The sequence below is a fragment of the Chiloscyllium plagiosum genome, unplaced genomic scaffold (genome assembly GCF_037043375.1).
Source record: "Chiloscyllium plagiosum isolate Xiang-an unplaced genomic scaffold, Cpla_swu_hap1 HiC_scaffold_21, whole genome shotgun sequence".
Classification (NCBI taxonomy): Eukaryota; Metazoa; Chordata; class Chondrichthyes; order Orectolobiformes; family Hemiscylliidae; genus Chiloscyllium; species Chiloscyllium plagiosum.
The window spans coordinates 34,840,676-34,864,528 of NW_028270159.1; the positions used below are offsets into that span (position 1 = coordinate 34,840,676).

The 23,853-nt window shown below is 40.0% G+C and overlaps 1 protein-coding gene across 1 annotated transcript in view; it reads left to right on the forward strand.

Annotated features, from left to right (window-relative positions):
* LOC122564606 (uncharacterized) overlaps positions 1 to 23,853 on the forward strand; it is a 272,583-nt gene that overhangs the window by 90,832 nt on the left and 157,898 nt on the right. Inside the window, exons 7-11 of the mRNA XM_087998687.1 lie at positions 4,345 to 4,380; positions 12,241 to 12,360; positions 14,958 to 14,996; positions 15,731 to 15,784; positions 22,393 to 22,446. Of these exons, the coding sequence (XP_087854813.1) occupies positions 4,345 to 4,380; positions 12,241 to 12,360; positions 14,958 to 14,996; positions 15,731 to 15,784; positions 22,393 to 22,446 (303 nt within the window). The remainder of the gene's footprint in view (positions 1 to 4,344; positions 4,381 to 12,240; positions 12,361 to 14,957; positions 14,997 to 15,730; positions 15,785 to 22,392; positions 22,447 to 23,853) is intronic.

The window sequence follows — 23,853 nt, forward strand, 5'->3', positions numbered from 1 at the left end:
CTCTTTGCAAACTTGTGGCTGCTAATTCTTTTTGGAGTATAACAAATATTCACTTTCTTTCCAGCTAGATTAGGAAATCTAAGATGGAGTTTGCATTTATATATAATCTTTTCATGTGTATTTGGAGAAGCCTAAGACCATAATAGAATGGAGCAGAATTAGGCCATGCATCCCATCGAGTCTGCTCTGTCATTCAATTATGGCTGACATGTTTCTCAACCTCATTCTCCTGCCTTCTCCCCATAATCCTTGATCCCTTTACCAATCAAGAACCTATCTATCTCTGTCTTAAACACACTTAATGACTTGGTCTCCACAGTCCCTTGTGGCAATGAATTCCACAGATTCACCAAACTCTGGTTGAAGAAATTCCTCCTCATCTCACTTCTATAGGGTTGTCAGTTCAGTCTGAGGCTGTATCATCAGGCCCTAGTCTCTCCTGCGAGTGGAAATATCTTCTCCATGTCAATTTTATCCAAGTCTCTCAGTTTTCTGAACAGAGAGGATTGATGAGGGCAGAGCAGTAGATGTGACCTACATGGACTTCGGTAAGGCGTTTGACAAGGTTCCCCATGGGAGACTGATTAGCAAGGTTAGATCTCATGGAATACACGGAGAACTAGCCATTTGGATACAGAACTGGTTCAAAGGTAGAAGACATAGGGTGATGGTGGAGGGTTGTTTTTCAGACTGGAGGCTGTGACCAGTGGAGTGCCACAAGGATCGGTGCTGGGTCCTCTACCTTTTGTCATTTACATAAATGATTTGGATGCGAGCATAAGAGATAGTAAGTTTGCAGATGACACCAAAATTGGAGGTGTAGTGGACAGCGAAGAGGGTTACCTCAGATTACAACAGGATCTTGACCAGATGGGCCAATGAGCTGAGAAGTGGCAGATGGAGTTTAATTCAGATAATTGCGAGGTGCTGCATTTTGGGAAAGCAAATCTTAGCAGGACTTATACACTTAATGGTAAGGTCCTAGGGAGTGTTGCTCAACAAAGAGACCTTGGAGTGCAGGTTCATAGCTCCTTAAAAGTGGAGTCGCAGGTAGATAGGATAATGAAGAAGACGTTTGGCATGCTTTCCTTTATTGCTCAGAGTATTGAGTGCAGGAGTTGGGTTGTCATGTTGCGGCTGTGCAGGACATTGGTTAGGCCACTGTTGGAATATTGCATGCAATTCTGGTCTCCTTCCTATCGGAAAGATGTTGTGAAACTTGAAAGGGTTCAGAAAAGATTTACAAGGATTTTGCCAGGGTTTGAGCTATAGGAAGAGGCTGAACAGGATGGGGCTGTTTTCCCTGGACCATCGGAGGCTGAGGGGTGACCTTATAGGGGTTTACAAAATTATGAGGGGCATGGATAGGGTAAATAGGCAAAGTCTTTTCCCTGGGGTTGGGGAGTCCAGAACAAAAGGGCATAGGTTTTGGGTGTGAGGGGAGGATATAAAAGAGACCTAAGGGGCAACTTTTTCACTCAGAGGGTGATATGTATATGGAATGAGCTGCCAGAGAAAGTGGTGGACGCTAGTACAATTGCAACATTTAAAAGGCATCTGGATGGGTATATGAATATGAAGGGTTTGGAGGGATATGGGCCGGGTGATGGCAGGTGGGACTAGATTGGGTTGGGATATCTGGTCGGCATGGACGGGTTGGACCGACGGGTCTGTTTCCATGCTGTACATCTTTTTGATTTATGACCCTAATCCCCCTCAACCATCAAACTTCCATTGAGTACAGACCTAGTCCTCATATAACAAGCTATTCATTCCTAGCATCACTCTTCTAAATCTCCTCTGGGCTGCCTGAAGTGCCAGCACATCCTTTCATAGATACAAGGCCTAAACCTGCTCACAGTATTCTGAATACAGTCTGACCAGAGCATTATCCAGCTTCAGGGGTACATCTCTGCTCTTGTATTCCAGCCCTCTTGAAATGAAGGCTCATATTGCATTTGCCTCCTAACAGCTAACTGAACTTGCTTGTTAAGCTTAAGAGAATCCTGAACTAGGAATCCTAAGTCCCTTTCTGCTTCAGATTTCAGAAGCCTTTCTCCTTTAGAAACAATCCATGCTTCTTTTCTTCCTAGAAAAGTGCATAATCTCACACTTTCCCACATTGTATTCCAACTGCTAATTCTGTGCTCACTCTCCTCGTCTGTCCACATCCTTCTGCAGGCTCCCCACTTCCTCAACACTACCTGTCCCTCCACCTATCTTTGTGTCACCTGCAAACATAATAGCAATGTTCTCAGTTCCTTCACCCAGATTGTTCATGTATAATGTGAATAGTTGTGGCTCCTACACAGGCCCCTGCCGAACTCCACTCATCACCATCTGCCATCCTGAAGAAGATCTCATTATCCCTGCTCTCTACCTTCTGCCAGTCAGCCAATCCTCTATCCATGCCAGTACCTTGCCCCTAACACTGGGCTCTTATCTTATTTGGCAGCCTCCTGGGTGGCACCTTGTCAAAGGACTTAGCCTAAGTTACTGCTAGTTCCCAGTGGGTTTGCTCCATTCTGTTCTGTTGAGTTGTAATTTCTCGTGGACATTGAATGTCCTCAGGTGTTTGAGCATTCCCGAACGTTCATCAGTGATGCTTATTCCAGGGATTCTTTCCATTGGCCACACCAGGGTTGAATCCTTCAAAGACATTAAATTTCTATATCCCATCTCTTCAACCAGGGAAAGGCCTCCTACCTGCTTTCTGTCTGGTAACTTATAGAAATCCATCTTTCTCCTATGCTCACCACAACATCTACAGTTCTGGTATCTCTATCTGAGACACCTTTCCACTTTGTCTAATGTCTCTGTGACAGTCCATCTTTCCAATTCCACGCCATCTGCTTCTGCCTTTGCGTGCAGGTACTAGGCCGTGTATTGCAAAAGCACGTGACCTGGCCCCTATCATAAACTAGCCATGCTGGCTTAGTGCTGGCCAGGACTAAAAGGAGGTCACTTGCTCCCTTTCTTTTACCTTAAATTGAAAACGACAGTTTAAAACCTTTTATTCACAAAGCTAATACCTCATGTGGTTAGTTTAAGTACAGCAGCATGCCTGTAAGTGCCGATTGAGCAATAAACTATTGAAGTACAGACACCATCATTATAGCAGAACCACATCTTAGTGCTATCCAGTAGCTTCAGTTGAAGTATTCAGGAGCTGGCACTGATCTAAACCTGCTGTTAGCATTGAGTGACTAACATTACTTCTTAGTTACTGCTCTCAGCTAAGGTCAGATGAATGTTTCTCATGATGTTTGCTAATAAGAAGAAATTAATTAAGAGAATGCTATGTTCTTAACAAGAGAAGTTTCAATTGAAATCCTTTTGCTGTATTTAGTTAAAATTGTGGTCACAATTTTCTGTTTTAAATTATTCCAGATTGTCATTGAATTACAGCAGGAACACCAATCATCATGTTGACATTTGACATTCTCAAAGTTGAAATCAAGCTGCGCAACTTAATTAGTGATCAATTAGCATTTTTGTATGATACATTTTATCCACATTTTGACTAAAGCTGTGCCTTGTCTAAACAACCTACTATCTTCAATAAAAATGTATGAGGAGCAACTTCACATGGGCTAAGTTGATGGTTTTGCAATTGGTGTTACGCCACATATTTTCAAACAAAATAGTTAAAGACGTATTCATGATAAATGTTTTAAGCACACATCAAAATTATTTCAGCACTGTGTAATGTTGAAAATATTACTCAGTATTTACTGAAAAAGTAATGCCAGCTCCTCTGGTGTGATTAGATGCACTTTAGAATTTTACAACATAAGAAATCATTTTGTCTGTAACATCTTTGGACACTGTCTGAAAGAGCTAACATCCTTTGCCCCTGTTCTATCACCTTGGCCTTTCAATTAGTTTATAAATTGATTTTATATTGATTTGGAGAAACACCAAGCCCAAAAGTAGTACAAGTTATAAGAATAGCCAACAGCCAAGGTCTTACAATCCAAAATTGCACAACTATTCTTTGAGAAATTTGGAATAACAGCATCAGGATCATTAATGTGCATGAATGTCATCAAACCCTAATAGAGGAGCTCAGAAATTAGAAACCACATTAGAAACCAGGCCCCTGTTTGCTTGAGTATAAACTGAAATAGGATCCCTTATGTAACATACATAAATCATTATGAAAAATAATACATGCTTTTGTTGTGATCGATTGATCTTTGGTTTGAGGTGACATATACAAATCATTTAACCATCCATCTTATGTTTCAATATTACTTGAAGCTTTGGTAGGATTAGGAGTTGAGTTAAAGAGATGCTTTTATAAGATTTTGCATTCATTGTCCTTCTCTCTTTCAATGTCAGGGTGACCCTGGATCACCAGGACCTAAAGGAAACAAAGTAAGTTGTGATCCATGAAATAATCAAATGAGAGGGACTCTGAGCATTGGTTTTGTTTATAGAAAGTAACTTGGTTATGTAGTTGAATATTGCTTGGTAATTTGTGCTAAATCCAAAACAGTCAATTTAACTGCTTTCAATGCAGTATTCATTTGGAGTGAATACAGATCTTGACCATTTCACATTACTTGTTTTTTTTCATGTTATGAAGCACAAGTAAACTTTCTTCCAGGTGATGTGATTAGGATCCAAAGCTAAAAATGACATATTTGTATCAGTGGAGCCTTCTATTTCTTCAGTTATAGCTAAGCAACAACGGTATACAAAATCCATGAAACACTATATACTCAGAAGGGATATGACGGCATTAAAACAATACTGAAGTCTGTTCCTTTAGAGATGAAATATAATTTTCTTTCACCCATGCACCACAGACCAAAGTAACACAGAGTAAATCTTGATTTTGGAAATTCCTCACCATTCACCAATTGGAGGAAGTTGCAATCAATTGCTCCTGCTATTGTGTCTCCCTATGCAAAAACATATCTCATTTTTTTTATGAAGGAGAGTTTCTCTCATAACTTTTATCACATACTGTGTAGTTTTAACCTTGAAAACTCAATGTAACAGAGGGAGGAGAGCAAGGTTAGGAGGGGGAGCACAGTGATGGTGGAAGATAAGGTCATACGTCAGACAGAGGTCATCAAAGGCAAGGCCTACTGGATTCTGAATTCTATAAATAGAGGCATATCGTGTGTGAAAAAAAAGAAATTATTATGAATCTCTGCAAAATACAAGTTGAACATCAATAAGAGTTTTATGCCCATTTCTGGGCACCACATTCTAGGAAGAATTAAAAGCTTTTAAGAATGTGCAGAGAAGGCTTATGAGAATAGTTCAAGGGATGTGGGATTTATTTTACATGGATAGATTACAGACATTGACTCTGTTCTCTTTGGGGAGAAAAGGCTGAGACATATTTCAGTAGAGGTGTCAAAGGTCATGAGGTGTCTGGACAGAGTAGGGAGACTGTTTCCTTTGGTAAATGAGACTAATTTGGGTGAACAGAAAAAGAGCCAACTATGATGTAATGTTCTGTGTTTGATTATATGAGTCTGTTTGCTGATTAGTTAAGCCTGGATGTGGTTTCAGAGAAAAATAAATAAACTGGCAAGAGTTGGAAGCCAAGGTCTTAGCATGGAGTAGAAATTTTAAAAAGGCTGTGAATAAACCTGTTGCACACATGGGATACAAATGTTTTCTGCAGTGCTTTGAGATACATGGAATAACAATAGAGAAAAAACTTAACTTGTAGCATTTGGTTAGGATCACTGCCTGAGAGTGTGACAAGGCAGATTCCATCATGTTTTTTGAAAAGGCGATTATATAAGCACTGGGGATGGACCTGGTACTCCTAATAGTTTGTTTCCATGCTGCAAATATGATGTCACTTTGTAAGCTAGCCCTTATCCTAAACTATCATGTCTCCCATTAAGAAATGTCCTGCCACACCTCTTCACAGGAATTCTCCCTCCTTGCCAACACTTGACCTCTCAGTAGCAAATGTATTTAAATCTGTCTGTCATCTTATTGCTTTTTGGAATTCTTTCACCACTTTGAGTATACTGAGTATTTGAGTAAATTTTGCATACTGCAGCAAGTTCAGAAAGGGCTGTTTGATGCTCTCCCCTAAGGTACTGGGGTGGAACTTTGTATTTTTGGACTGTGGCCTATTTGCTCTGTCAAGAAGGAGAAAGTGGACTGTTTAAAAATACTTTGTTTACTTCTATGTGGACTGCAGCCCATCCGTGCAAAAACCACATCTTTAATGCTGGAGTGAGATCAGGTACAGGATAATAGCATGAATATTCAACTGTCTTTGAACAGTTTAGACCTTGAGTAAATGAATATATGCAAGGGAAAGAAGGTGGAGTATTATCCCTGTCCTAGTCACAGAGTCATACAGCATGGAAACAGACCCTTCAGTCCAACCAATCCATGCCGGACATAATCCCAAATTTCAGTTACTCTAGAGAAATGTTCAATCGGCTGAATTTTAGCAGTAATCAATTAAGTTTCAGTTCTGGTGAGTTTCCTGGAGGGTTTCTCTCTGTGAGGCCTAGGAAGAATTTTCATGCTGTTTGACAAAACCCACCATATTAACTATGCACTGTGCAGCAACAATGGTGATAACCCCTACTGTGGAACCACTCAATCCAAGTCCAATGAATCAGTGAGAGGAACATGTGTAATAGAACAATTTCTAAGTAATGTGAGAAGACAGATTCACATCACTACAATCGAGGTGGTTTAACACACTCACTCTGGACAGTCGGACATGGAGGATTCTGACAAGGACGTCCATTGAATGCCTCAAGATTGTGTTGTTCATACCATCAATGACACCCCTCCCCACCATCCACAGTAATGCATGTTCTTTGAGGCATTATCATCTGGCCCCACACTCCCAACCCTTTTATCATCCCTCTGCATCCCAGCATGCAGCTGTAATCCTCAGAATCAGTTTCCCCAACTTCCCTACCACAGCAGTGGCACCTGATACGCTCCCTTGATGTTCATTCTGTTGACCCCCAGGATTGACCATGACCCAACCCCTAACCGAATTGGATGGTAGCCCCAATTGATCTGTGACTAGACCCTTGAATGAATTCTGTGCATCTTCCCAAATGATTTTTTGCGACTTCCCTGATTGGTTACACTGGACCTAGAGGGCTGAATGTGAACCACTATTGTAATGTGAACCCCCTTACCCTGGCTGCTCCAAACTGAGTGATATGTCCAAGTCCCTACACTGACAGCAGACTTACTGAGCTAGTACTCCCTGACTGAAGGTGGCTTCCCTTGATCTGGCTGAGGATTACTCCCATTAAACTTTGAGTTCAGTGTGTATTTCATATAAGGTGCTACTTTCTGTAACTTGATTATCCTGCAGTTATCAAGAATCTCAGAATGTAGTAGTCTTGCAGATATTACCACACAAGGCCTGGATTATAATCTCCATGGCCTCTTTCCTTCCTTCCCTCACTCCACATTCAAACATTATTTAAAACAGACCAGCCTCTCAAAGGAGCCCTCTGCTAACTTGTGAAAGGTAAGCAGATAATTGCAAATGGAAAATTCTCTTCAACAATGGAAAACCTGTTAATCACATCTGCTTACTCAGCAGCACTCTTCCTGCTTTGTTGTTGGAAGTCTTTGTTTTGATTTTTGTGGGAGCTGCAAACAACAATTTCAGAAATCAGAATCCCGATGCAAGTGTCAACATATAGTCAGTTATCATAACAATTAATGTCACACTTTTTCCCACACTTCTCCTCTTTTGTTTCCACACCAGACTCATCACTGTTCCTCTCAAGTTTTCATGTCCATAGACCACCTTTCAGTTTTGGCTCTGACTATAGTCTTTATTCATCTGGAGCCCCTTATATTACCTGTCACTGGGATCACAGAGAGCATTGACACAGGTGGCACAGTGGCTCAGTGGATGGCATTGCTGCCTCACAGTGCCAGGGACTGGGTTCAATTTCAGCCTTGGACAACTGTCTGTGTGGAGTTTGTATATTCTCCCTGTGTCTGTGTGGGTTTCCTCCAACAACCCAAAGGTGTACAGGTTAGATGAATTGGCCATGCTAAATTACCCATAGTGTTCAGTGATGTGTAGGTTGAGGGTAAAAGTAGAGTAGTGGGGCATGGGTTTGGATGGGATGCTCTTTGGAGGGTCGGTGTGGACTTGTTAGACTGAAGGGCCTGTTTCCGCACTGTAGAGATTCTCAAAAAAAATCGGAAGAAAATGCAAATTAATTAGCTATGAATGTGTGCAAAGAAGAGTGTTGAGTTACCTTGGTGCATTGTTTAAAAAAGATTGCAAAACTTTCATTTACAGCATGTCTTTTGCATCAGTGTGACATAAAAATATTAAACCCTACAAGGACTGTACTAATCTAGGAAGAACCTCAGAGAACAGAGCAGGAATGTGAAAATCAAACTGAGGTTTCCGGCAGCCAAATTATATACATGTTTAGCATAGCAATGTAGAATTGTATTCAGGATCAGAGTTCACTGTGAAGGGAGACAGAACTGTGTGCAGTCTGAGCAGGAAGGGCTATGGTCATTTCTGTCCTCCTGGTAATGCCTTATATCGCTGTGGCTGTGGTGATATTGTAGCCTCCCATTCTAATATCATCTGTGTTCTTACTTGTCCTGATAATCCATTAATGAAGACCATTATTCCCTTAGCTTGAAATTTGTCTTGAAAATATTAATATTATAGTACCTCTTCAGTTTAAAATGGTTGACTGCAATAAATTCTCATCAGCATTCATACTGCTATATAAAATTACAAAGATTTGCTATAATTTAGTGCACACTGAAACCATGATGTAACTGAATATGTTTTTAGACATGGTTTTAGAATTATATTGTTTGTTGAGGATTGGAAGCTTTTTTAAAAAATAATTAGACTACAGAATGGGCTAAGTAACAAGATTTCTCTTCTTGAGCACTTTCTGGATGCTGAATGAAGGGATTGTTGAGAGAAGAATGTGTTTTGAATGAAAGATGTGTTTCCCAAATAATTAAGTAAAGCAAATGGCACACAGAATATTTGCTCCAGTAAAGATTTTCTTCATCTTGACCTTGTAGAATCCTGACCAGGTTCTCTTCCAGCTGGAAATGTTCCTTTTAGGTCTCAGCCAATGAATAACAATGAAATCTACATTTATTGAGCATTTTTAACATAGTAAAGCATCCTCAGACACTTCTTATGAGTTTTGTCAAATGAAATATAGTGTGTTGCCATACAAAGAGATATTATATCAAGTGACCAAAAACATGGTCACTGAGGAAGAGCAGGTAGTGAGATAGAGAGGTAATGGGAAGGAACTTTAGTGTTTAGGGCCTAGGCAGCTGAAGATGCAGCCAGCAAAGATGGAGTGGCTAAAATTAAGAATATTCAAGAGGCCAGAATTAGATGAAAGCAGACATTATAAAATTCTAGTGGATTACCACACAGAAGGCAACAATTTGGACTACCATATCCATGTCAGCTCTCTCCTGCAGTACAGTAGCTAGTCCCAAGCAGCCACCTTTTCCCTGTAACACAGCAAATACTTTCTCTTCAGCTAATTATCCAGTTCTCACAGGATGTGGGACTGGAGGAGATTATAAAGCTGGAGAGAGGTGAGGCCACATCAATTTAAAAACAAAAATAATTTTAAAATAAAGGCATTAATTAATCAGTATAAGTCAGCACAGGTCAGTAAGCACAGGTCTGGTAGGGGCATGGAATATTAGAAGTTAAAACATTGGCAACAATACTTTGGTTGACCTCACATTGTCAGAAACTAAAATGTGAAAGATTGGCCAGGATTGTACTGCATTAGCCAAGTCTAGTGCAGTATCAAGGAGCTGGAGCAAAACTGAAGTCAATGAGAATCAGAGGGGGAATGCTTCACTGCTGGAGTCATACTCAGCACAAAGGAAGATGGTTGTTCTTGTTAGAGGTCAGTTATCTCAGCTCTAGGTTATCTCTGAAGGAGTTCCTCAGGGTAGTGTCCTAGGCCCAACCATCTTCGGCTGCTTCAATGATCTCCCTTCCATCAGGTCAGAGATGAAGAATACCTCAATTGAAAGTCGTAAATAAACTATCTGCTTGGGTTTATTTCCTTTGATTAAATTGTTAACAGTCTTGCCAACCCCAGAGTAGTGAGGCTTGAGAATCAGCACATATTCCCAAGAGGGCTGTGACAGTACTTATAATATTATCAATGCATGTACTTTCACCTCTGTAACAGTGCTCCATTTTGCCCCCTCTCAGTTGTTGAAAATCTGATCATACCCTTGCTTTTCTTTAAATAGTTAGTCATGAGAGATTGAAGATGGTGGTGAGTAGTCAGTAAAGTGTGGTACTGGAAAAAGCACCACAGATCAGGCAGCAACTGAGGAGCAAGAGAGCCGACGTTTCAGGGATAATGCTTCAAAAGAAGGGTCAAGTCTGAAACATCGACTCTCTGTCTCCTCAGAACTGCCTGAACTGCTGCACTTTTTCCAGCAATACTCTTTATCAACTCTGACTGCTCCAGCATCTGCAGTGCTCTCTGTCTCTTAGATGGTAGTGAGTAGCCTTTTTGAACAACTGGATGTTATGTTCACCCAGTGTATTGTCAGTAAGGAATGAGATACAGTTGAAAGTCAGGCTGATTATGATTTGGAGACACCAGTGTTCCCAGGCATCTGCTGCTTTGTCCTACTAAATGGCAGAAGTTGTAGTTTGAAAGGTGCTGTCAAACAAGTCTTCATGAATTGCTGCAGTGCAATTGGCCACTATACATTAAAGGTGGAGGGATCAAATGTTGAAGGTGGTGCAATCAAGCAGGCTGCTCTGTCTTGAATGGTGCTGAGTTTGTGCAGGACTCAGCAACGATAATTACTGAATGCCAAGGGATTACATTCTCCCTTGGCGAAGATGGTAATTGCCTGGTACTTGTGTGACGTGAATATTACATGATACTGATCAGCTCAAGTCTGTATATTGTCCAGGTCATGCTGTATCTGGACTTGAACTGTTGCAGCACCTGAGAAGTTTAAACCATAGCTGAACATTGTGCAATCATCAAAAAAAAATTCCTCATTTCTGACCTTATGATAGAAGGGAGATCATTGAAGCAGCCAAAGGTGGTTGGGCCTAGGACACTATCCTGAGGAACTCCTTCAGAGGTAACCTAGGATAATTGACCTCCAACAAGAACAATCATCTTCCTTTGTGCTGAGTATGACTCCAGCAGTGAAGCATTTCCCCTCTGATTCTCATTGACTTCAGTTTTGCTCCAGCTCCTTGATGCTGCACTGTTGCATCTAGACTTGGCTAATGCAGTACAATCCTGGCCAGTTTTTCACATGTTATTCTCTGAGAATGTGAAGTCACACAATGTCTTGTTTTCCACCTCTTAGCTTCTAATATTCTAACATTATTATCTGAAAAGGAAGAACTTGCAAACTTATGGGAACAAGGCAGGAGAATGGCAGGACTTGAATTGCTTATTTGGAGGGCTAGCGTAAGCATAATGTGCTGAATGACCTTCTTCTGCACTGTAAGAATTCTGAGACTTTATGTTCCCTCTATAACTCCACTTGTTATTTCACAGTTCCTGATGAAAGTATCTTTAAGGCCAAGAACCAGATACCCAAGAAATGGGGAGAAAAAATTGTGTTTGCATTAAATGCACAAATATTTGACCTCTTTTGCTCAAAATCCCAGCAATCACTCTCTGTCTGATTGACAATGTGTTCCTGCTTACAGATACTGAAATGTCTCTCTTGTCTCGAATGATTTTGGAGGAGATATGGACCTAGAATATGGCAAAGATTTCTTTCCCTTTTCAGTCCATCATACCTGCAGTTGAGACTGACTTTAATAACTGTTAATCCTGAATGTTACTCTAGTCTGATACTCAAACCCAAGCAGGTGGCTTAAGGTTTTAGCCTTGTAACTTTTGAGCATTCTCATTGATTAAATTTAATAAATATTACACATGTGAAAAGTGAAGTTTTAATTGGAAATAATAGTGTTTCATTTTAACTTAATTTATTTTATTATGTTGAAGATTGTTTAATCTCATTGTCATTTGAGACTGATTGTTAATTGCTTCTCTCCTGATTACATTCTGAAAATCTTTAACATTTATATCTATTTATCCAAGTAGTTTTTCCATGTGAAGTCTAATGGTTTTGAAATATTTAATAGCTGCAGTCCGGAAAGGTCAGCTCCTTTATTGTCGATGGTGTTAATTGTGTTGCTGACGTGGTGAGGCTACAACTTATGGGTACTGCTGTTGATTTCAGGGTTATCCAGGTGGAATAGGACGGACTGGCCAAACAGGTGTTCCTGGTCTTCCGGGTCCTCCTGGCCTGCCAACAATTTATCCTTGGAGAAATTCCCATGAAGACTGGTTGGCCTTTTTTGTAAGTCACCTCTGCTGTATTCCTCATTACGAATCTGTAATAGTAAGAGCTGGAATAGTTCACTAATCCTGTTCCTTCCAGATATGGTGCAGCTATTCACATATTCAGCTCAATGTCCAGCCAGATAATCTGCAGAGACCAGCGAAAGTCAAACCTGTGGCCAGTTCATGAAAACACTGGAGAAATTACTCTCTAGTTCCCTAAAGCAAACTAACTCCAGAATGCTGCAGCATCTCATAACTGACACAGTACAATTGCAGTCTCCTGTTTGCAGAATTTGTTCCAACTTCTGGGTGCACCTTCTCTTGTCACTCTCCCCTCAAATTGTGCAGACATCCACACAACACAAAATATTATATGAGAATGGTTTATTCCTACTTGCATCATCTGAAGGAATTTAAAAACTATCAGTATTTCCTGTCCTTCCTTTAACTTGATTCATTTTAATAAATTACCTGTAAATGGCCTCAAATGTCACCCATTCATGTTAGCCATCTACAGTTGTTAATAATAAATAGGTGACACTATGTTTGTACAAGGTATGGCTAGGTATTTATTGAAAACATTAAAATGTTAATTACTATGTCCCAGAAAAAAACAAGAAACTCTAAATTAAGTAATAACTAATTCTGCCACAGTAACCATAACATAAAAATCACAACTGTTCTTGAGAGACTTTGCTTTTGTATTATTTATGCCTTTTTATTTCCTTTATTATATTCATTTATGCCATAAAATATAACCTAGTGAAAAGCAACAATTCTCACAAAACACATGACTTATCGGTCACAAAAATTCCTATTGTATCCTCCAATCCAAAGTCCAGTTAGACAGGTGTCTTAGAAACAGAAGCAGAAAGATAAATTGTTATAATTGCATTCTGTTAGGTTCCAGTTTCTGCTTACTGTTGGAATTGTTTAAGACTTTCACACCTCCCAAGTTGAGTGTGAGAAGTGGGATCTTGAGCATGCACCTATGTTAAAGAAACGCACAAATACACATTTTTTCACAGAGCTGTTTTATTTAATTGTTAACATATGGAATTAATTTTTCTTAAAGAGTAGAACCCGTCATAAAGTCTTCAAGTGTTCAACAGCTCAACCAATGATCACTTAATGTCTGTTAAATATTTCTGTCCTTTTATTAGTTGAGAACATGGCTATACTAACTGACTACAGTGAAAAAGTAAAAGTTGTATTTATATTCAATCATGTTTCTCACATTCAGATCTTAATGATTGATTCCTTAAGGTGCTCTATAACCCTTGTTGTTCATGCTAAGTTCAAACGTTTAGTTGTACTGTGTTACTAATGTAAGTTATTTGCTGTTTAATGGAGTCTCATCTCAAGACTGCCCCAGTTCCCAGACTGATCCCATAGAAAAACACGTTTTGTCCTTGGTTATTAGTTGTTTTGTGTGAAGATAAATGTCTATTAATAGTCTTTTATATTCCTGTTTGAACTTTAATATTTTTTCGCCATTATTGAAGTTCTCATTTTGTATTTAAATTCTTGTTGATATTAAGTATATTTAAATAGATTTAGTCTTCATTACTAATTGAGATCTCAATGTCATGAGAATAAACCAGGATGTGCTATTTGTACTGGTTGCTAACTGGAGGGAACGCATTTTAGATAACCTACAATTGGGAAGTTTGTAAATGTTACCCTGCATAATTTGTTTTATATTTACAATTTCCTTGGCTGAATTTCCAAATATTTTGACATCTGCAATAAGTGTGTACACAACTTTAGAAATCTAACTTGGGGAGAATTCATTCAATTCCATTGAAGATAGGTTCCTTTGTTGACATCCCTCCTTTTATACTTCAACATAGTTTTTTCTTTAGTCATCGTCAGTGCTCTTTTACAAAGACTTTCTTTATATTAAAAGAATTTCAGCATATTGCCATTGAAACAAGAAACGCAATCGGAATTTATGATTTAGGTCCGATGACCTTTCTTTAGAACTGATGGTAGCTAGGAAAAAGTTTTTTTTAATGCAGAAGATAGGATGGTGAAGGGGACAAGCTGCAAATAATAGATGGATTTAGAGCCCAAAGAGAGAGAAGAACAGTTGGACAGACAAAAGAGTGGATAATGGTCAGCCCGGGAGAATGATTGGATTCTAATGGGTACAGTTAATGGCTAACAATGGATTGTGTTAAAAATCACACAATGCCAGGTTATAGTCCAACAGGTTTATTTGGAAGCTTTTGGAGCACTGCTCCTTCATCAGGTGGTTGTGGAGTGTGTAAGATCATTACACACGGAATTTATAGCAAAAGATTACAGTGCCATGCCACTGAAATGATGTATTGTGTGTAATAGTAGACCATGTGATAACAAGGCCTGGTGTGTGGGGGTTAAGGTAAGGAACATGGGAGAAGGTGGCTCAAGCCCTAAATTTGTTGAACTCAATATTGAGTCCAGTAGGCAGTAGAGTTCCCAAATGAAGCATTGTAAGATTGCAATTCTTTTCAGATGAGTTTCAGATGACTTAAAAGAAGTGAACACAATTTTCCTCAGCTGTTACTTTTAAAAATCAGAACATTAACTTAAGGTTTAATATGATCATTTTATTCTGTATTTTGACAGCAAACACCTTTTTATCAGATATTGCAAGCAGGTTGGCCTGTAAGTATAAAGTCTCATTCATATTATATAAAGTTCATTACTGTTATAACTCTTATAATTTAATATGTTTCATAAACAACAGATGTTACCATGCCTGTGCTCAAAGGCAAGCACGTCAGTAGCAACATCGTGTTTCAATTGATATAGTTATCTTGCAGGCTTTTGTAAAATCCATATTCCCTTTCCCTCTTTAAGGTGTGTAATTATTTCACGACCTTTAAGGACAGTTAACTTGTTCTGTGCTGTTTTGAGTCAATGAATAGCTCTCAGCAAGTTTGGACAACTTTCTCTCTCAATGTTTCTGTCATTGCCTGAGGAGAAACACCTGGCCTATATGGTGATGCCCCTTTCACCCCTGACAACATTGCAAGTTCAGGGAATTAGCACCATAGACTGATATCTGGTTGTCCTGGAAAGCAGTTCACAACCCAGGAGTTATTTAAAGGTGCAAGAGACCTTACATAAGCCAGCTTGAAGAAAGTCAAAATAACCTGAACCTTCTGTTGAAAGAGCGTTCTAAAGGAAATGTTGGTTTAAAAGGGGAGCAACCACTCTTTTCAAAGGATTACTTCATTACACAGAATCTGTGCGTATTCCTTCCACACATTTATATCTCTCTGTTCAATTGTAATGTTTAAAAACAGGTGACAATCGAAGAATTATACGCCTTTTTACACTTGGTGTAATTTAGCTTTCGATTTGTTGATACTGCATTTGTTTTGTGCCATTTTTAGACACAGCGTGGGATTCTAGGACCTCGTGGACAACCGGGAAAGCCAGGACCTACTGTAAGTAGAAACGAAAAATAGAGACATCAGAAAAAAAATCTCTAAAGAAAATAGCATGCAAGCTTTTAAGTTAATGGACTTTCATCTGGAAAATAGATCCTTGAGAAGGAGGGGAGAGGTCAGGAAACTTTGAAGAACATATGTCCAAATGTCAAATATTTTGCCCATTAGCAGCCTCCCAGGGGCTGGTTTCTGGGTAAGTGGTTATGGCAAGTTGTGAAAGGAGATAAAAATATTCTGTCATTTCTACCATATCCATGAGAAGTAAATATTTAATCTGCACCAAATCTTACAGCAGTAGTTCCATCATTCTTAAAGAGCTCCTCAAAGTCAAGTCCTAAGCTCAACCATCGTCAGCTACTTCATCAATGACCTTTCCTCCATCCTTGGGGCAAGAGTTGTTCGTTGATCATTCCACAATATACAGCACAATTCAGACAGTTACTGGAGCAGTCTATGTCTATTTGCAACAAGAACCGAACAACATTCAGGCTTGGGCTGTGAAGAGGTTAAGCTACATTCATAGGAACGTAGGAGCAGAGGTAGCCTATTCAGTTCCTTGAGCCTGCTCCACTGTTCTAGATCAGGGATGATCATATGCCTCAATACCATATTCCCACACTATCTCCATATCCCCTGATGTCATTAATAACTGAAAATCTATCAATCTTTATCTTGAAATCACTTAAAGGCTGAAATTCCACAGGCTTCTTGGATGGAAAATTCCAAAGATTCGCCACCCTGAGTGAAGATGTTCCTCCTCATTTCAAACATAAACAACTTGCCTTTTATTCTAAAACTGGGTCCCTTTCATCTTAGATCCCCACATCCTCTTGGCATTCATTCAGTGTCAATCCCACCTAGCCCTTTAAGAATATTGTATGTATGAGCTTGCCTTTCATTTGTCCAAGCTCTAGAGAATGCAGGCCCAGTCTACTTAATCCATTTTCATAGGACAGTGCCACCATCTCAGGAATCAATCTGCTGAACCTCCACTGCATAACCCCTATGGCAAATATATATTTCCATTGGCATAGGGATGAGAACTGCAGGTGAACTCTCACCAATGTTCTATCCAGCAAGACATTTTTGCTGCAGTAGTCTAGATTGTGCCTGTAGTTAAATTTGCATAATATAATGAACATATCCAACAAGAGAGAATCCAGCTATATTTTCTTGATATTTAAAGGTCATTACAATGGCTGAACCCCACACTATCAACATCCCAAGGTTAGCATTGATCAGAATCTGAATTAGACCAGCCATCTGAATAAATGAGGGTGGCATGGTGGCTCTCTGGTTAGCACTGCTCTCTCGTGGTGCCAAGGACCTGGGTTTGATTCCAACCTCGGGCAACTGTCTGCTTGGAGTTTGCACATTCTTGCCGTGTCTGCGTGGGTTTCCTCTGGGTGCTCTGGTTTCCTCCCACAGTCCAAAGACGTGCAAGTTAAGTGAATTGGCCATGCTAAATTGCCCATAGTGTTCAGGGGTTTGTAGGTTAGGTGGATTAGTCAGGGATAAATGTGGGACAATAGGGAAGGGGCATGGGTCTGGATGGGTTACTCTTTGGAGGGTTGGTGTGGACTTGTTGGGCTGAAGGGCCTGTTTCCACGTGGTAGGGATTCTAAAACAAAGATTCTACTGTGGTTATCAGTGCAGATCAGAGGTCAGGAATCCTACAGCAAATAAGTCACTTGTTGGTTTCCTATATAGTCATGATTCGGAGATGCCGGTGTTGGACTGGGGTGTACAAAGTTAAAAATCACACAACATCAGGTTATAGTCCAACAGGTTTAATTGGAAGCACACTAGCTTTCGGAGCGACGCTCCTGATGAAGGAGCGTCGCTCCGAAAGCTAGTGTGCTTCCAATTAAACCTGTTGGACTATAACCTGGTGTTGTGTGATTTTTAACTTTGATTTCCTAAAGGTTGTCTGACATCTACCAGGGAAAAGTCAGGGTGTGATTGAATAATTTCCATTTGCTTGGAATGGGGGCATCTCCTACAACTCTTCAGAAGCTCAATATCATCGAATACAAAGCAACATCCACCACCTTCAGTATTCACTCACTCCATCACCAAAGCTCAGCGACAGCAATGTATGCTCAATGATAGCCCAATCTCTGGCAACATTTTGCACCCATTGCACAGTTTTATCCGGATTGGAGACAGTACTGCTCTGACATGAGAACTGAAGGACACTGAAATCTAAATCAAGAGTGTAATTGGAAGTGAAATGTAGTTGGCGGTTTAAACTACGTGGAGGAAATCTGGCCACATTTCCTGTGAATGCCAGTGTACACTTGTTTCAATCTCCTATCTCAAGTTGCAGAAGGTGTGAAGTCAGGAATAGGTGACGTAGCAGCACAACCTGAAGCTGTAGGACTGGTCAGGAGTGGTAAGAGTACAGAGTGCACCCTGCTTTGACTGCAAAGTTTTCAGTTAAAGCCTCAAACCCTGATTTCCTCAATAGCTTTGGTAAATGGAAAAAAATTACCCAACTCCTGTTTCTGATGTGAGTTGTTCTCCTGATTCTGTGGCTTGTCTGACCTGGCTTCAATTCCTCTGATACTGTTTTACCCTCTTGTATTGGCTTTCCAGCTTTAACTCTGCCATGCTCCTCTCCTTGTCCTCCAAGTCCTTCTGTTCCTGGAGAAACCCCAGATGTTCCCACAGTTCTTGTAACCACGGTTCTGAAGTTGTTAGGCACTGTGGATTGGGCACGATGATTGATGAAAGCTTGCATGTTTCTGGTTTGGCTGGATTCCGATGACTGAATGCTGGTGGGAGTTTGTTGGCTGCGAGTTGCAGATGGTTTTTGGTTGTTCGTGGTCAACTTTAAGATGGTGATGACTGACTGAAAATTTATGGTCTCAGCAAAAACCTGAACAATATCCAAGCCATCCAGGGAAATCTTTCTTCGTATTTCAATTAGATGATTAACCTTTAGTATCTTATAGTTCCACAAATATATCTCATTTTCTTCCTGCCCATATTAAATGTCTTCGAACTACAGGAAATAAAGTATCAATAAAAAAGCACATTTTGTTTTGGTGACATTCCTCCAGACTCTCCCAGGGGGTAAACATAGTAAGTTGACATCAAGGATGTATTTGACCGAGTGTGGCATCAAGAAGCCCGAGCAAAACTGGAGCCAAAGGAAATCGGGGGGAAACTCTCTGATGTTTAGAGTCACACCTGGGACAAAGACGATGGTTGTAATTGTTGGAGGTTAGCGATCTCAGCCCGGGGATCTCTGCAGGAGTTCTCGAGTTAGTGTCCTAAGCCAAACCATCCTTAGCTCCTTCATCAATGACCTTCCCGCCATCATTGTCAGAAGTGGGGATGTTCACGACTGACTGTACAATGTTCAATATCATATGCATCTCCTCAGAAAGTAAACAGTCCATGTGCAAATGCAGCAATGCAAGGACAATATCCAGGTTAGGCTGATGAGTGGCAAGTAGCATTTGAGCTACACAAGTGCCAAACAATGATTATCTGTAACAAAGTTGAATCTAATCATCATCCCATGACATTCAATAGCACTACCATTGTTGAATTCCCCATGATCAGCATCCTGCAGGTTGCCATTAACCAGAATCTGAACTGGACTAGCACATAAATACTTTGGCTACAACAGCAGGTCAAAGGCTGGACATCCTTCAGTGACTAACTCACCTGCTGATTCTTGAAAGCCTGTCCACCACACCTACAAGGAGAAAGTGAGGACTGCAGATGGAGAGTCAGAGTCGAAAATTATGGTGTTGGGAAAGCACGGCAGGTCAGGCAGCAGCCAAGGAACAGGACAGTTGATGTTTCAGGAACATCAGGAATGTGTGATGAAGGGCTTATGCCTGAAACATCGATTCTCCTGCTCCTGGGATGCTGCCTGACTTGCTGTACCTTTCCAGCATCACACTCTTCGACTCACCATCTACAAGGTACAAGTCAGGAATGTGATGTCAGGAACATTGCCAGAATGAGTGCAGTTCCAACAACACTGAAGAAGGTTGACACCATCCAGGCAAAAGCAGCCGGCTTGACTGGTACTATATCGACAAACATTCACTCATTCCACCACTGATGCTTTTTTTAATAGTGAAAGTCACACTAAGCAAATGTATGTACCATTTATAGGATGAACTGCAGTCATTCACCAATGCTTCTTAAACAGTACTATCCAAACCCACAATCCCTACTGTCTAGAAGGACAGGGCTGGCCAATACATGGGAACACTATCACTTTCAAGATCCCCTCCAAGCCACTCACCATCCTGACTTGGAAATATGTCCCTATTGTTTTTGTGTTATTGGGTCAAAATCCTGGAACTTCCTCCTGATTGGCATTGTGAATCTACCTGCACCAAATGGACTGCAACTGTTCAAGAAGACAGCTTACTAACACCTTCTCAAGGGCAACTAGTAATGGGCAAAGAAGGCTGGTCCAGCCAGTGATGCCCACATCGCAAGAGTGAATATTAAAAAAAAAAGAGGTTTAGCCTAAAATTGCTGGTGTTCCATGGATAGGAGTTAACAATGAGCTCAGCGTAAATATTTCTGACTCACCCGGATAAAGCAAGAATGACATTGGCTCGAAGATTTCAAAACCACCCTGAAGCAATATTTACCCAGCACTGCTGTTCTGTCCAATTGAAACTGAATCCCAGTATGATGAATACAAATCTACCCCAATCACTGCCAGTGGTCCTTCTCTGATTAAATGCATCGTTATCCTTTGTATTGCCCGAAGTTTAGCACTCACCCTTTGGTCCTCAGTTGTGGGAGTGCTGTGTGAATATAAGAAGCTAATTACATACAGCAATAGTACAGGGCAAAAGAGTTTTGTGCTGTGACACATGATGCAAAACATGATTGTGGTGTTGGCTTCAGAACTAAACTCTAAGCATGGTGTGGTATTTCAATCATAAAGTGGTTCTGATGAATATTTCCTTGCAAGCAGCAAGCAAAGCAGCATTTGAAATGGCAGCAAATACAGATGGCACCCTGACTGGAGCTGTATTTAGAAATGACATCTTGGTTCAATTTATGTCTGCAGGCACACTTTAAGCTTTGGGGTTGAATTAAATTAGCTTATTGACATATCTACTCACATGAGTACAGTGAAATGTTTATGAGTCACCAGTTGCAGCAACATCTTAGGTACAAAGCTTCCTATGTACAGATTCTTAAAGTAGTCATTTTGTACCTTTTGGCATTTTGAAGTTGGTTTTCAACTTTTTTTCTGAAAAGGTGTAATGATGACCAATAATGTGCTTGTTGGATTGAGAGATGAGTATTTTACTTCCCAGTTGTTAGTCATTTAAAAATAGACCAGGCAATCTTGAAAAGTGATCCTTTGGTTTGGCTAATGAAGAAATTGGCTAATAAGCAGTAATGTAAAACCCTACTATTATAAGTTAGTGATGGAGTTTACATTCAGCTCCTACTCTTCATAGTTCATCTTGGACTATATACCCACTGTCAAGTTATTTCCTGATTGTCAACTACAAATTACGGCTGGCTAAACTTACAGTGATCATAATTATTTATCCTGCAAAATCATCAAAATGCCAATTTACCAACAGCAATTTAAATGACCAACATTGTTCAAAGCAGTGAGTTTATTGATGTGTACATATTCATATGAGTATTCATGGGCGCGGACTACATGAAAATGATTCAAGGATGGCAGATCGTCAGAGGTATATCAACTCCTGACTAACAAGGAATTTAAAAGGTATTGGTGACAGGAAGAAATGGAGGTTGTAATCAGATCAGCCATGATCCTATTGAATGGTGGGGCAAGCTTGAGAGGCTGAATGGCCTACTCCTGCTCCAAATACAAATGTTCAAATTTATCAGGTTTGTGCAGCTCGTGAGTTCCAATTTTAACTCAGTCTGACTAACATACATGAGGCAGTACTTTATATTTTCAAATACTGTGTCATTTTGACTTCTAATGAAGACTGCCCATCCTTGCTCAGATTAGGAGCTGACTAAACAGGGAAGTTGCAGCTCAATGAAGTGCCTTGCTGTCACTTTAACAGCCAGGATTGGGAGGCTCATCCAGTTTGGAACCCATCAGCATTAGGTTGAGTGAATCTTTTGAAACATTAATTTTTCTGAAGGGCTCAGTCCTCCTCCTGATCTACCGAGGAAACCTCCTTTCCCTTCAGCCTCTTAATCCTTTTCTTTGGCACTATAGTCTCTAATGCTCAGCTCTCTCACACCCACCACCGATCTCTTTAACTTTGTGAGGACCATTACCTTGGGATGTCAGCAGTCTCCAGCCTAATTTAGCGCTCGTATCTACTAATGCTGACCTCATTCTCTATCAGCTTGAGCTGGGGATGGTCCAAGCACATTTCAGTAGGGACCAAACTTGTTATATTTTGCACTGAATCTTCCTTGGGTTGTGACCGTAATGCTGACTTAAACTCTTCAGTCAGATTACTTGGTGGCATTTTGGTCTGATGTACCTTTTTCAGTGAAAATAAGAATCAAATATGCTGTGAAATAAATTGGTAAAATGCTTTTTTGCATCATTAAGTGATTTAAACTCCTCTGTATATCTTTAATGAATTATGGAAATGAATGTTTTGCAGGGACGTTGTGGAGATCCTGGAATTCCAGGTACACCAGGCTTACCAGGGGACATGGTAAGTGTAATCATAGCAACTCAGTGTCCAATGTATTGTCTTCTAATATAAGTAATATCCTTATTAATTGTTCTTTGAGAAATTGTATTTATAATATGATTAAGGGCTTGACCACTGAATGATTGGGTCATATAGATCAAAAGACACTTATAGTTTGTGCTCTCAGCTGATCCCAGCTTAAGTGATGTTGAGATTGATGAATCACTGTGACTCTTGTCAGAAAGGTGTCTGGAATGGTTTTGCATGCACACACATAGTGCGCATTGCTGCTGCCAACACTTATGCAACTGATCCTGATATTTCTCCATTCAATGTAAGGACAATTACATTGACTCACAGACCTGGTCACCATCAGATTTCCCTTCAGATTTCCAGGTTATCATTGAAGGTAAATTCTTGTTGAATTCACAATATGCTACACCAAACAGAAATAATTGTGGATTTAAATAAAAGTCTTCCAAAGCAAGCTGTATTGACTTTGTGAAAATAATTCCTGGCTAGTTGGAAGTTTATGGTGTTCTTAAATCCAGGTTTATAATGCTAGAACTCCCACATTAAGAGATGAATTCTTTTTCTGGTTTCTTTTCTTAAACCAATGTTATTTGTTATTTATTAATCAAAGAATACATTCATAGAAAATAGAATGAATCTTTTTGACAACTTCTATGAAAAAAATCCTCTTGATAAAGCAATGCCACCAATGTATGTCTGAGAGTTGTAACAATCATGACTGACAGAACATGTTTGGGTTAAGGTTTCAAGTCCAGTGTGACTTCCTCAGAGCTTTTGAGTCTTGGTTCTGAAGAGGAGTTGTACTGGACTCAAGATGTAAACCTGTTTCTCTCTCCACAGATGGTGCCTGACCTGCTGAGTTTCTCCACCATTCTCTGTGTTTGTTTCTGATTTCCAACCTCCACAGTATTGTGCTTTTTTAATAGTTGTTGACACATCCTGTCCATGCTCAAGTGAGTAGTATCCTCTTGCATTGAGCACTAATGAAAAACAAAATGCATGTTCCCAACTAATTAAAGATGGCACCCAGAGCCATCTGTGTCTGCTCAAATGACTTACTTTGCTTGCCTCAATCTACCTGCTGGTGCAGATTTATGATGGAGTTCGGTACTCCAAGTCAAATGGGGGAGAATCTGTTTCCTGTTGATTTAGGCTGGTGTAAATGCAATGTTTTCCTGATGCATTTGTGCTGTTTTGCCATGATTGCTGCCTCATTCACATTCACTGTGTCTGATATGGATATATCTGCAATGCACAAAAACAGAAACTGAAGAAGGTTCACTGGAATCGGAAAATTATTTTCTTTCCACAGATTCTGTTGAGTTTCCCCAGCAATTTTCTGTTTTTTTGTGTTTCAGATCTCCAGCATCCACAGATCTTTGTTTTATTTTATGG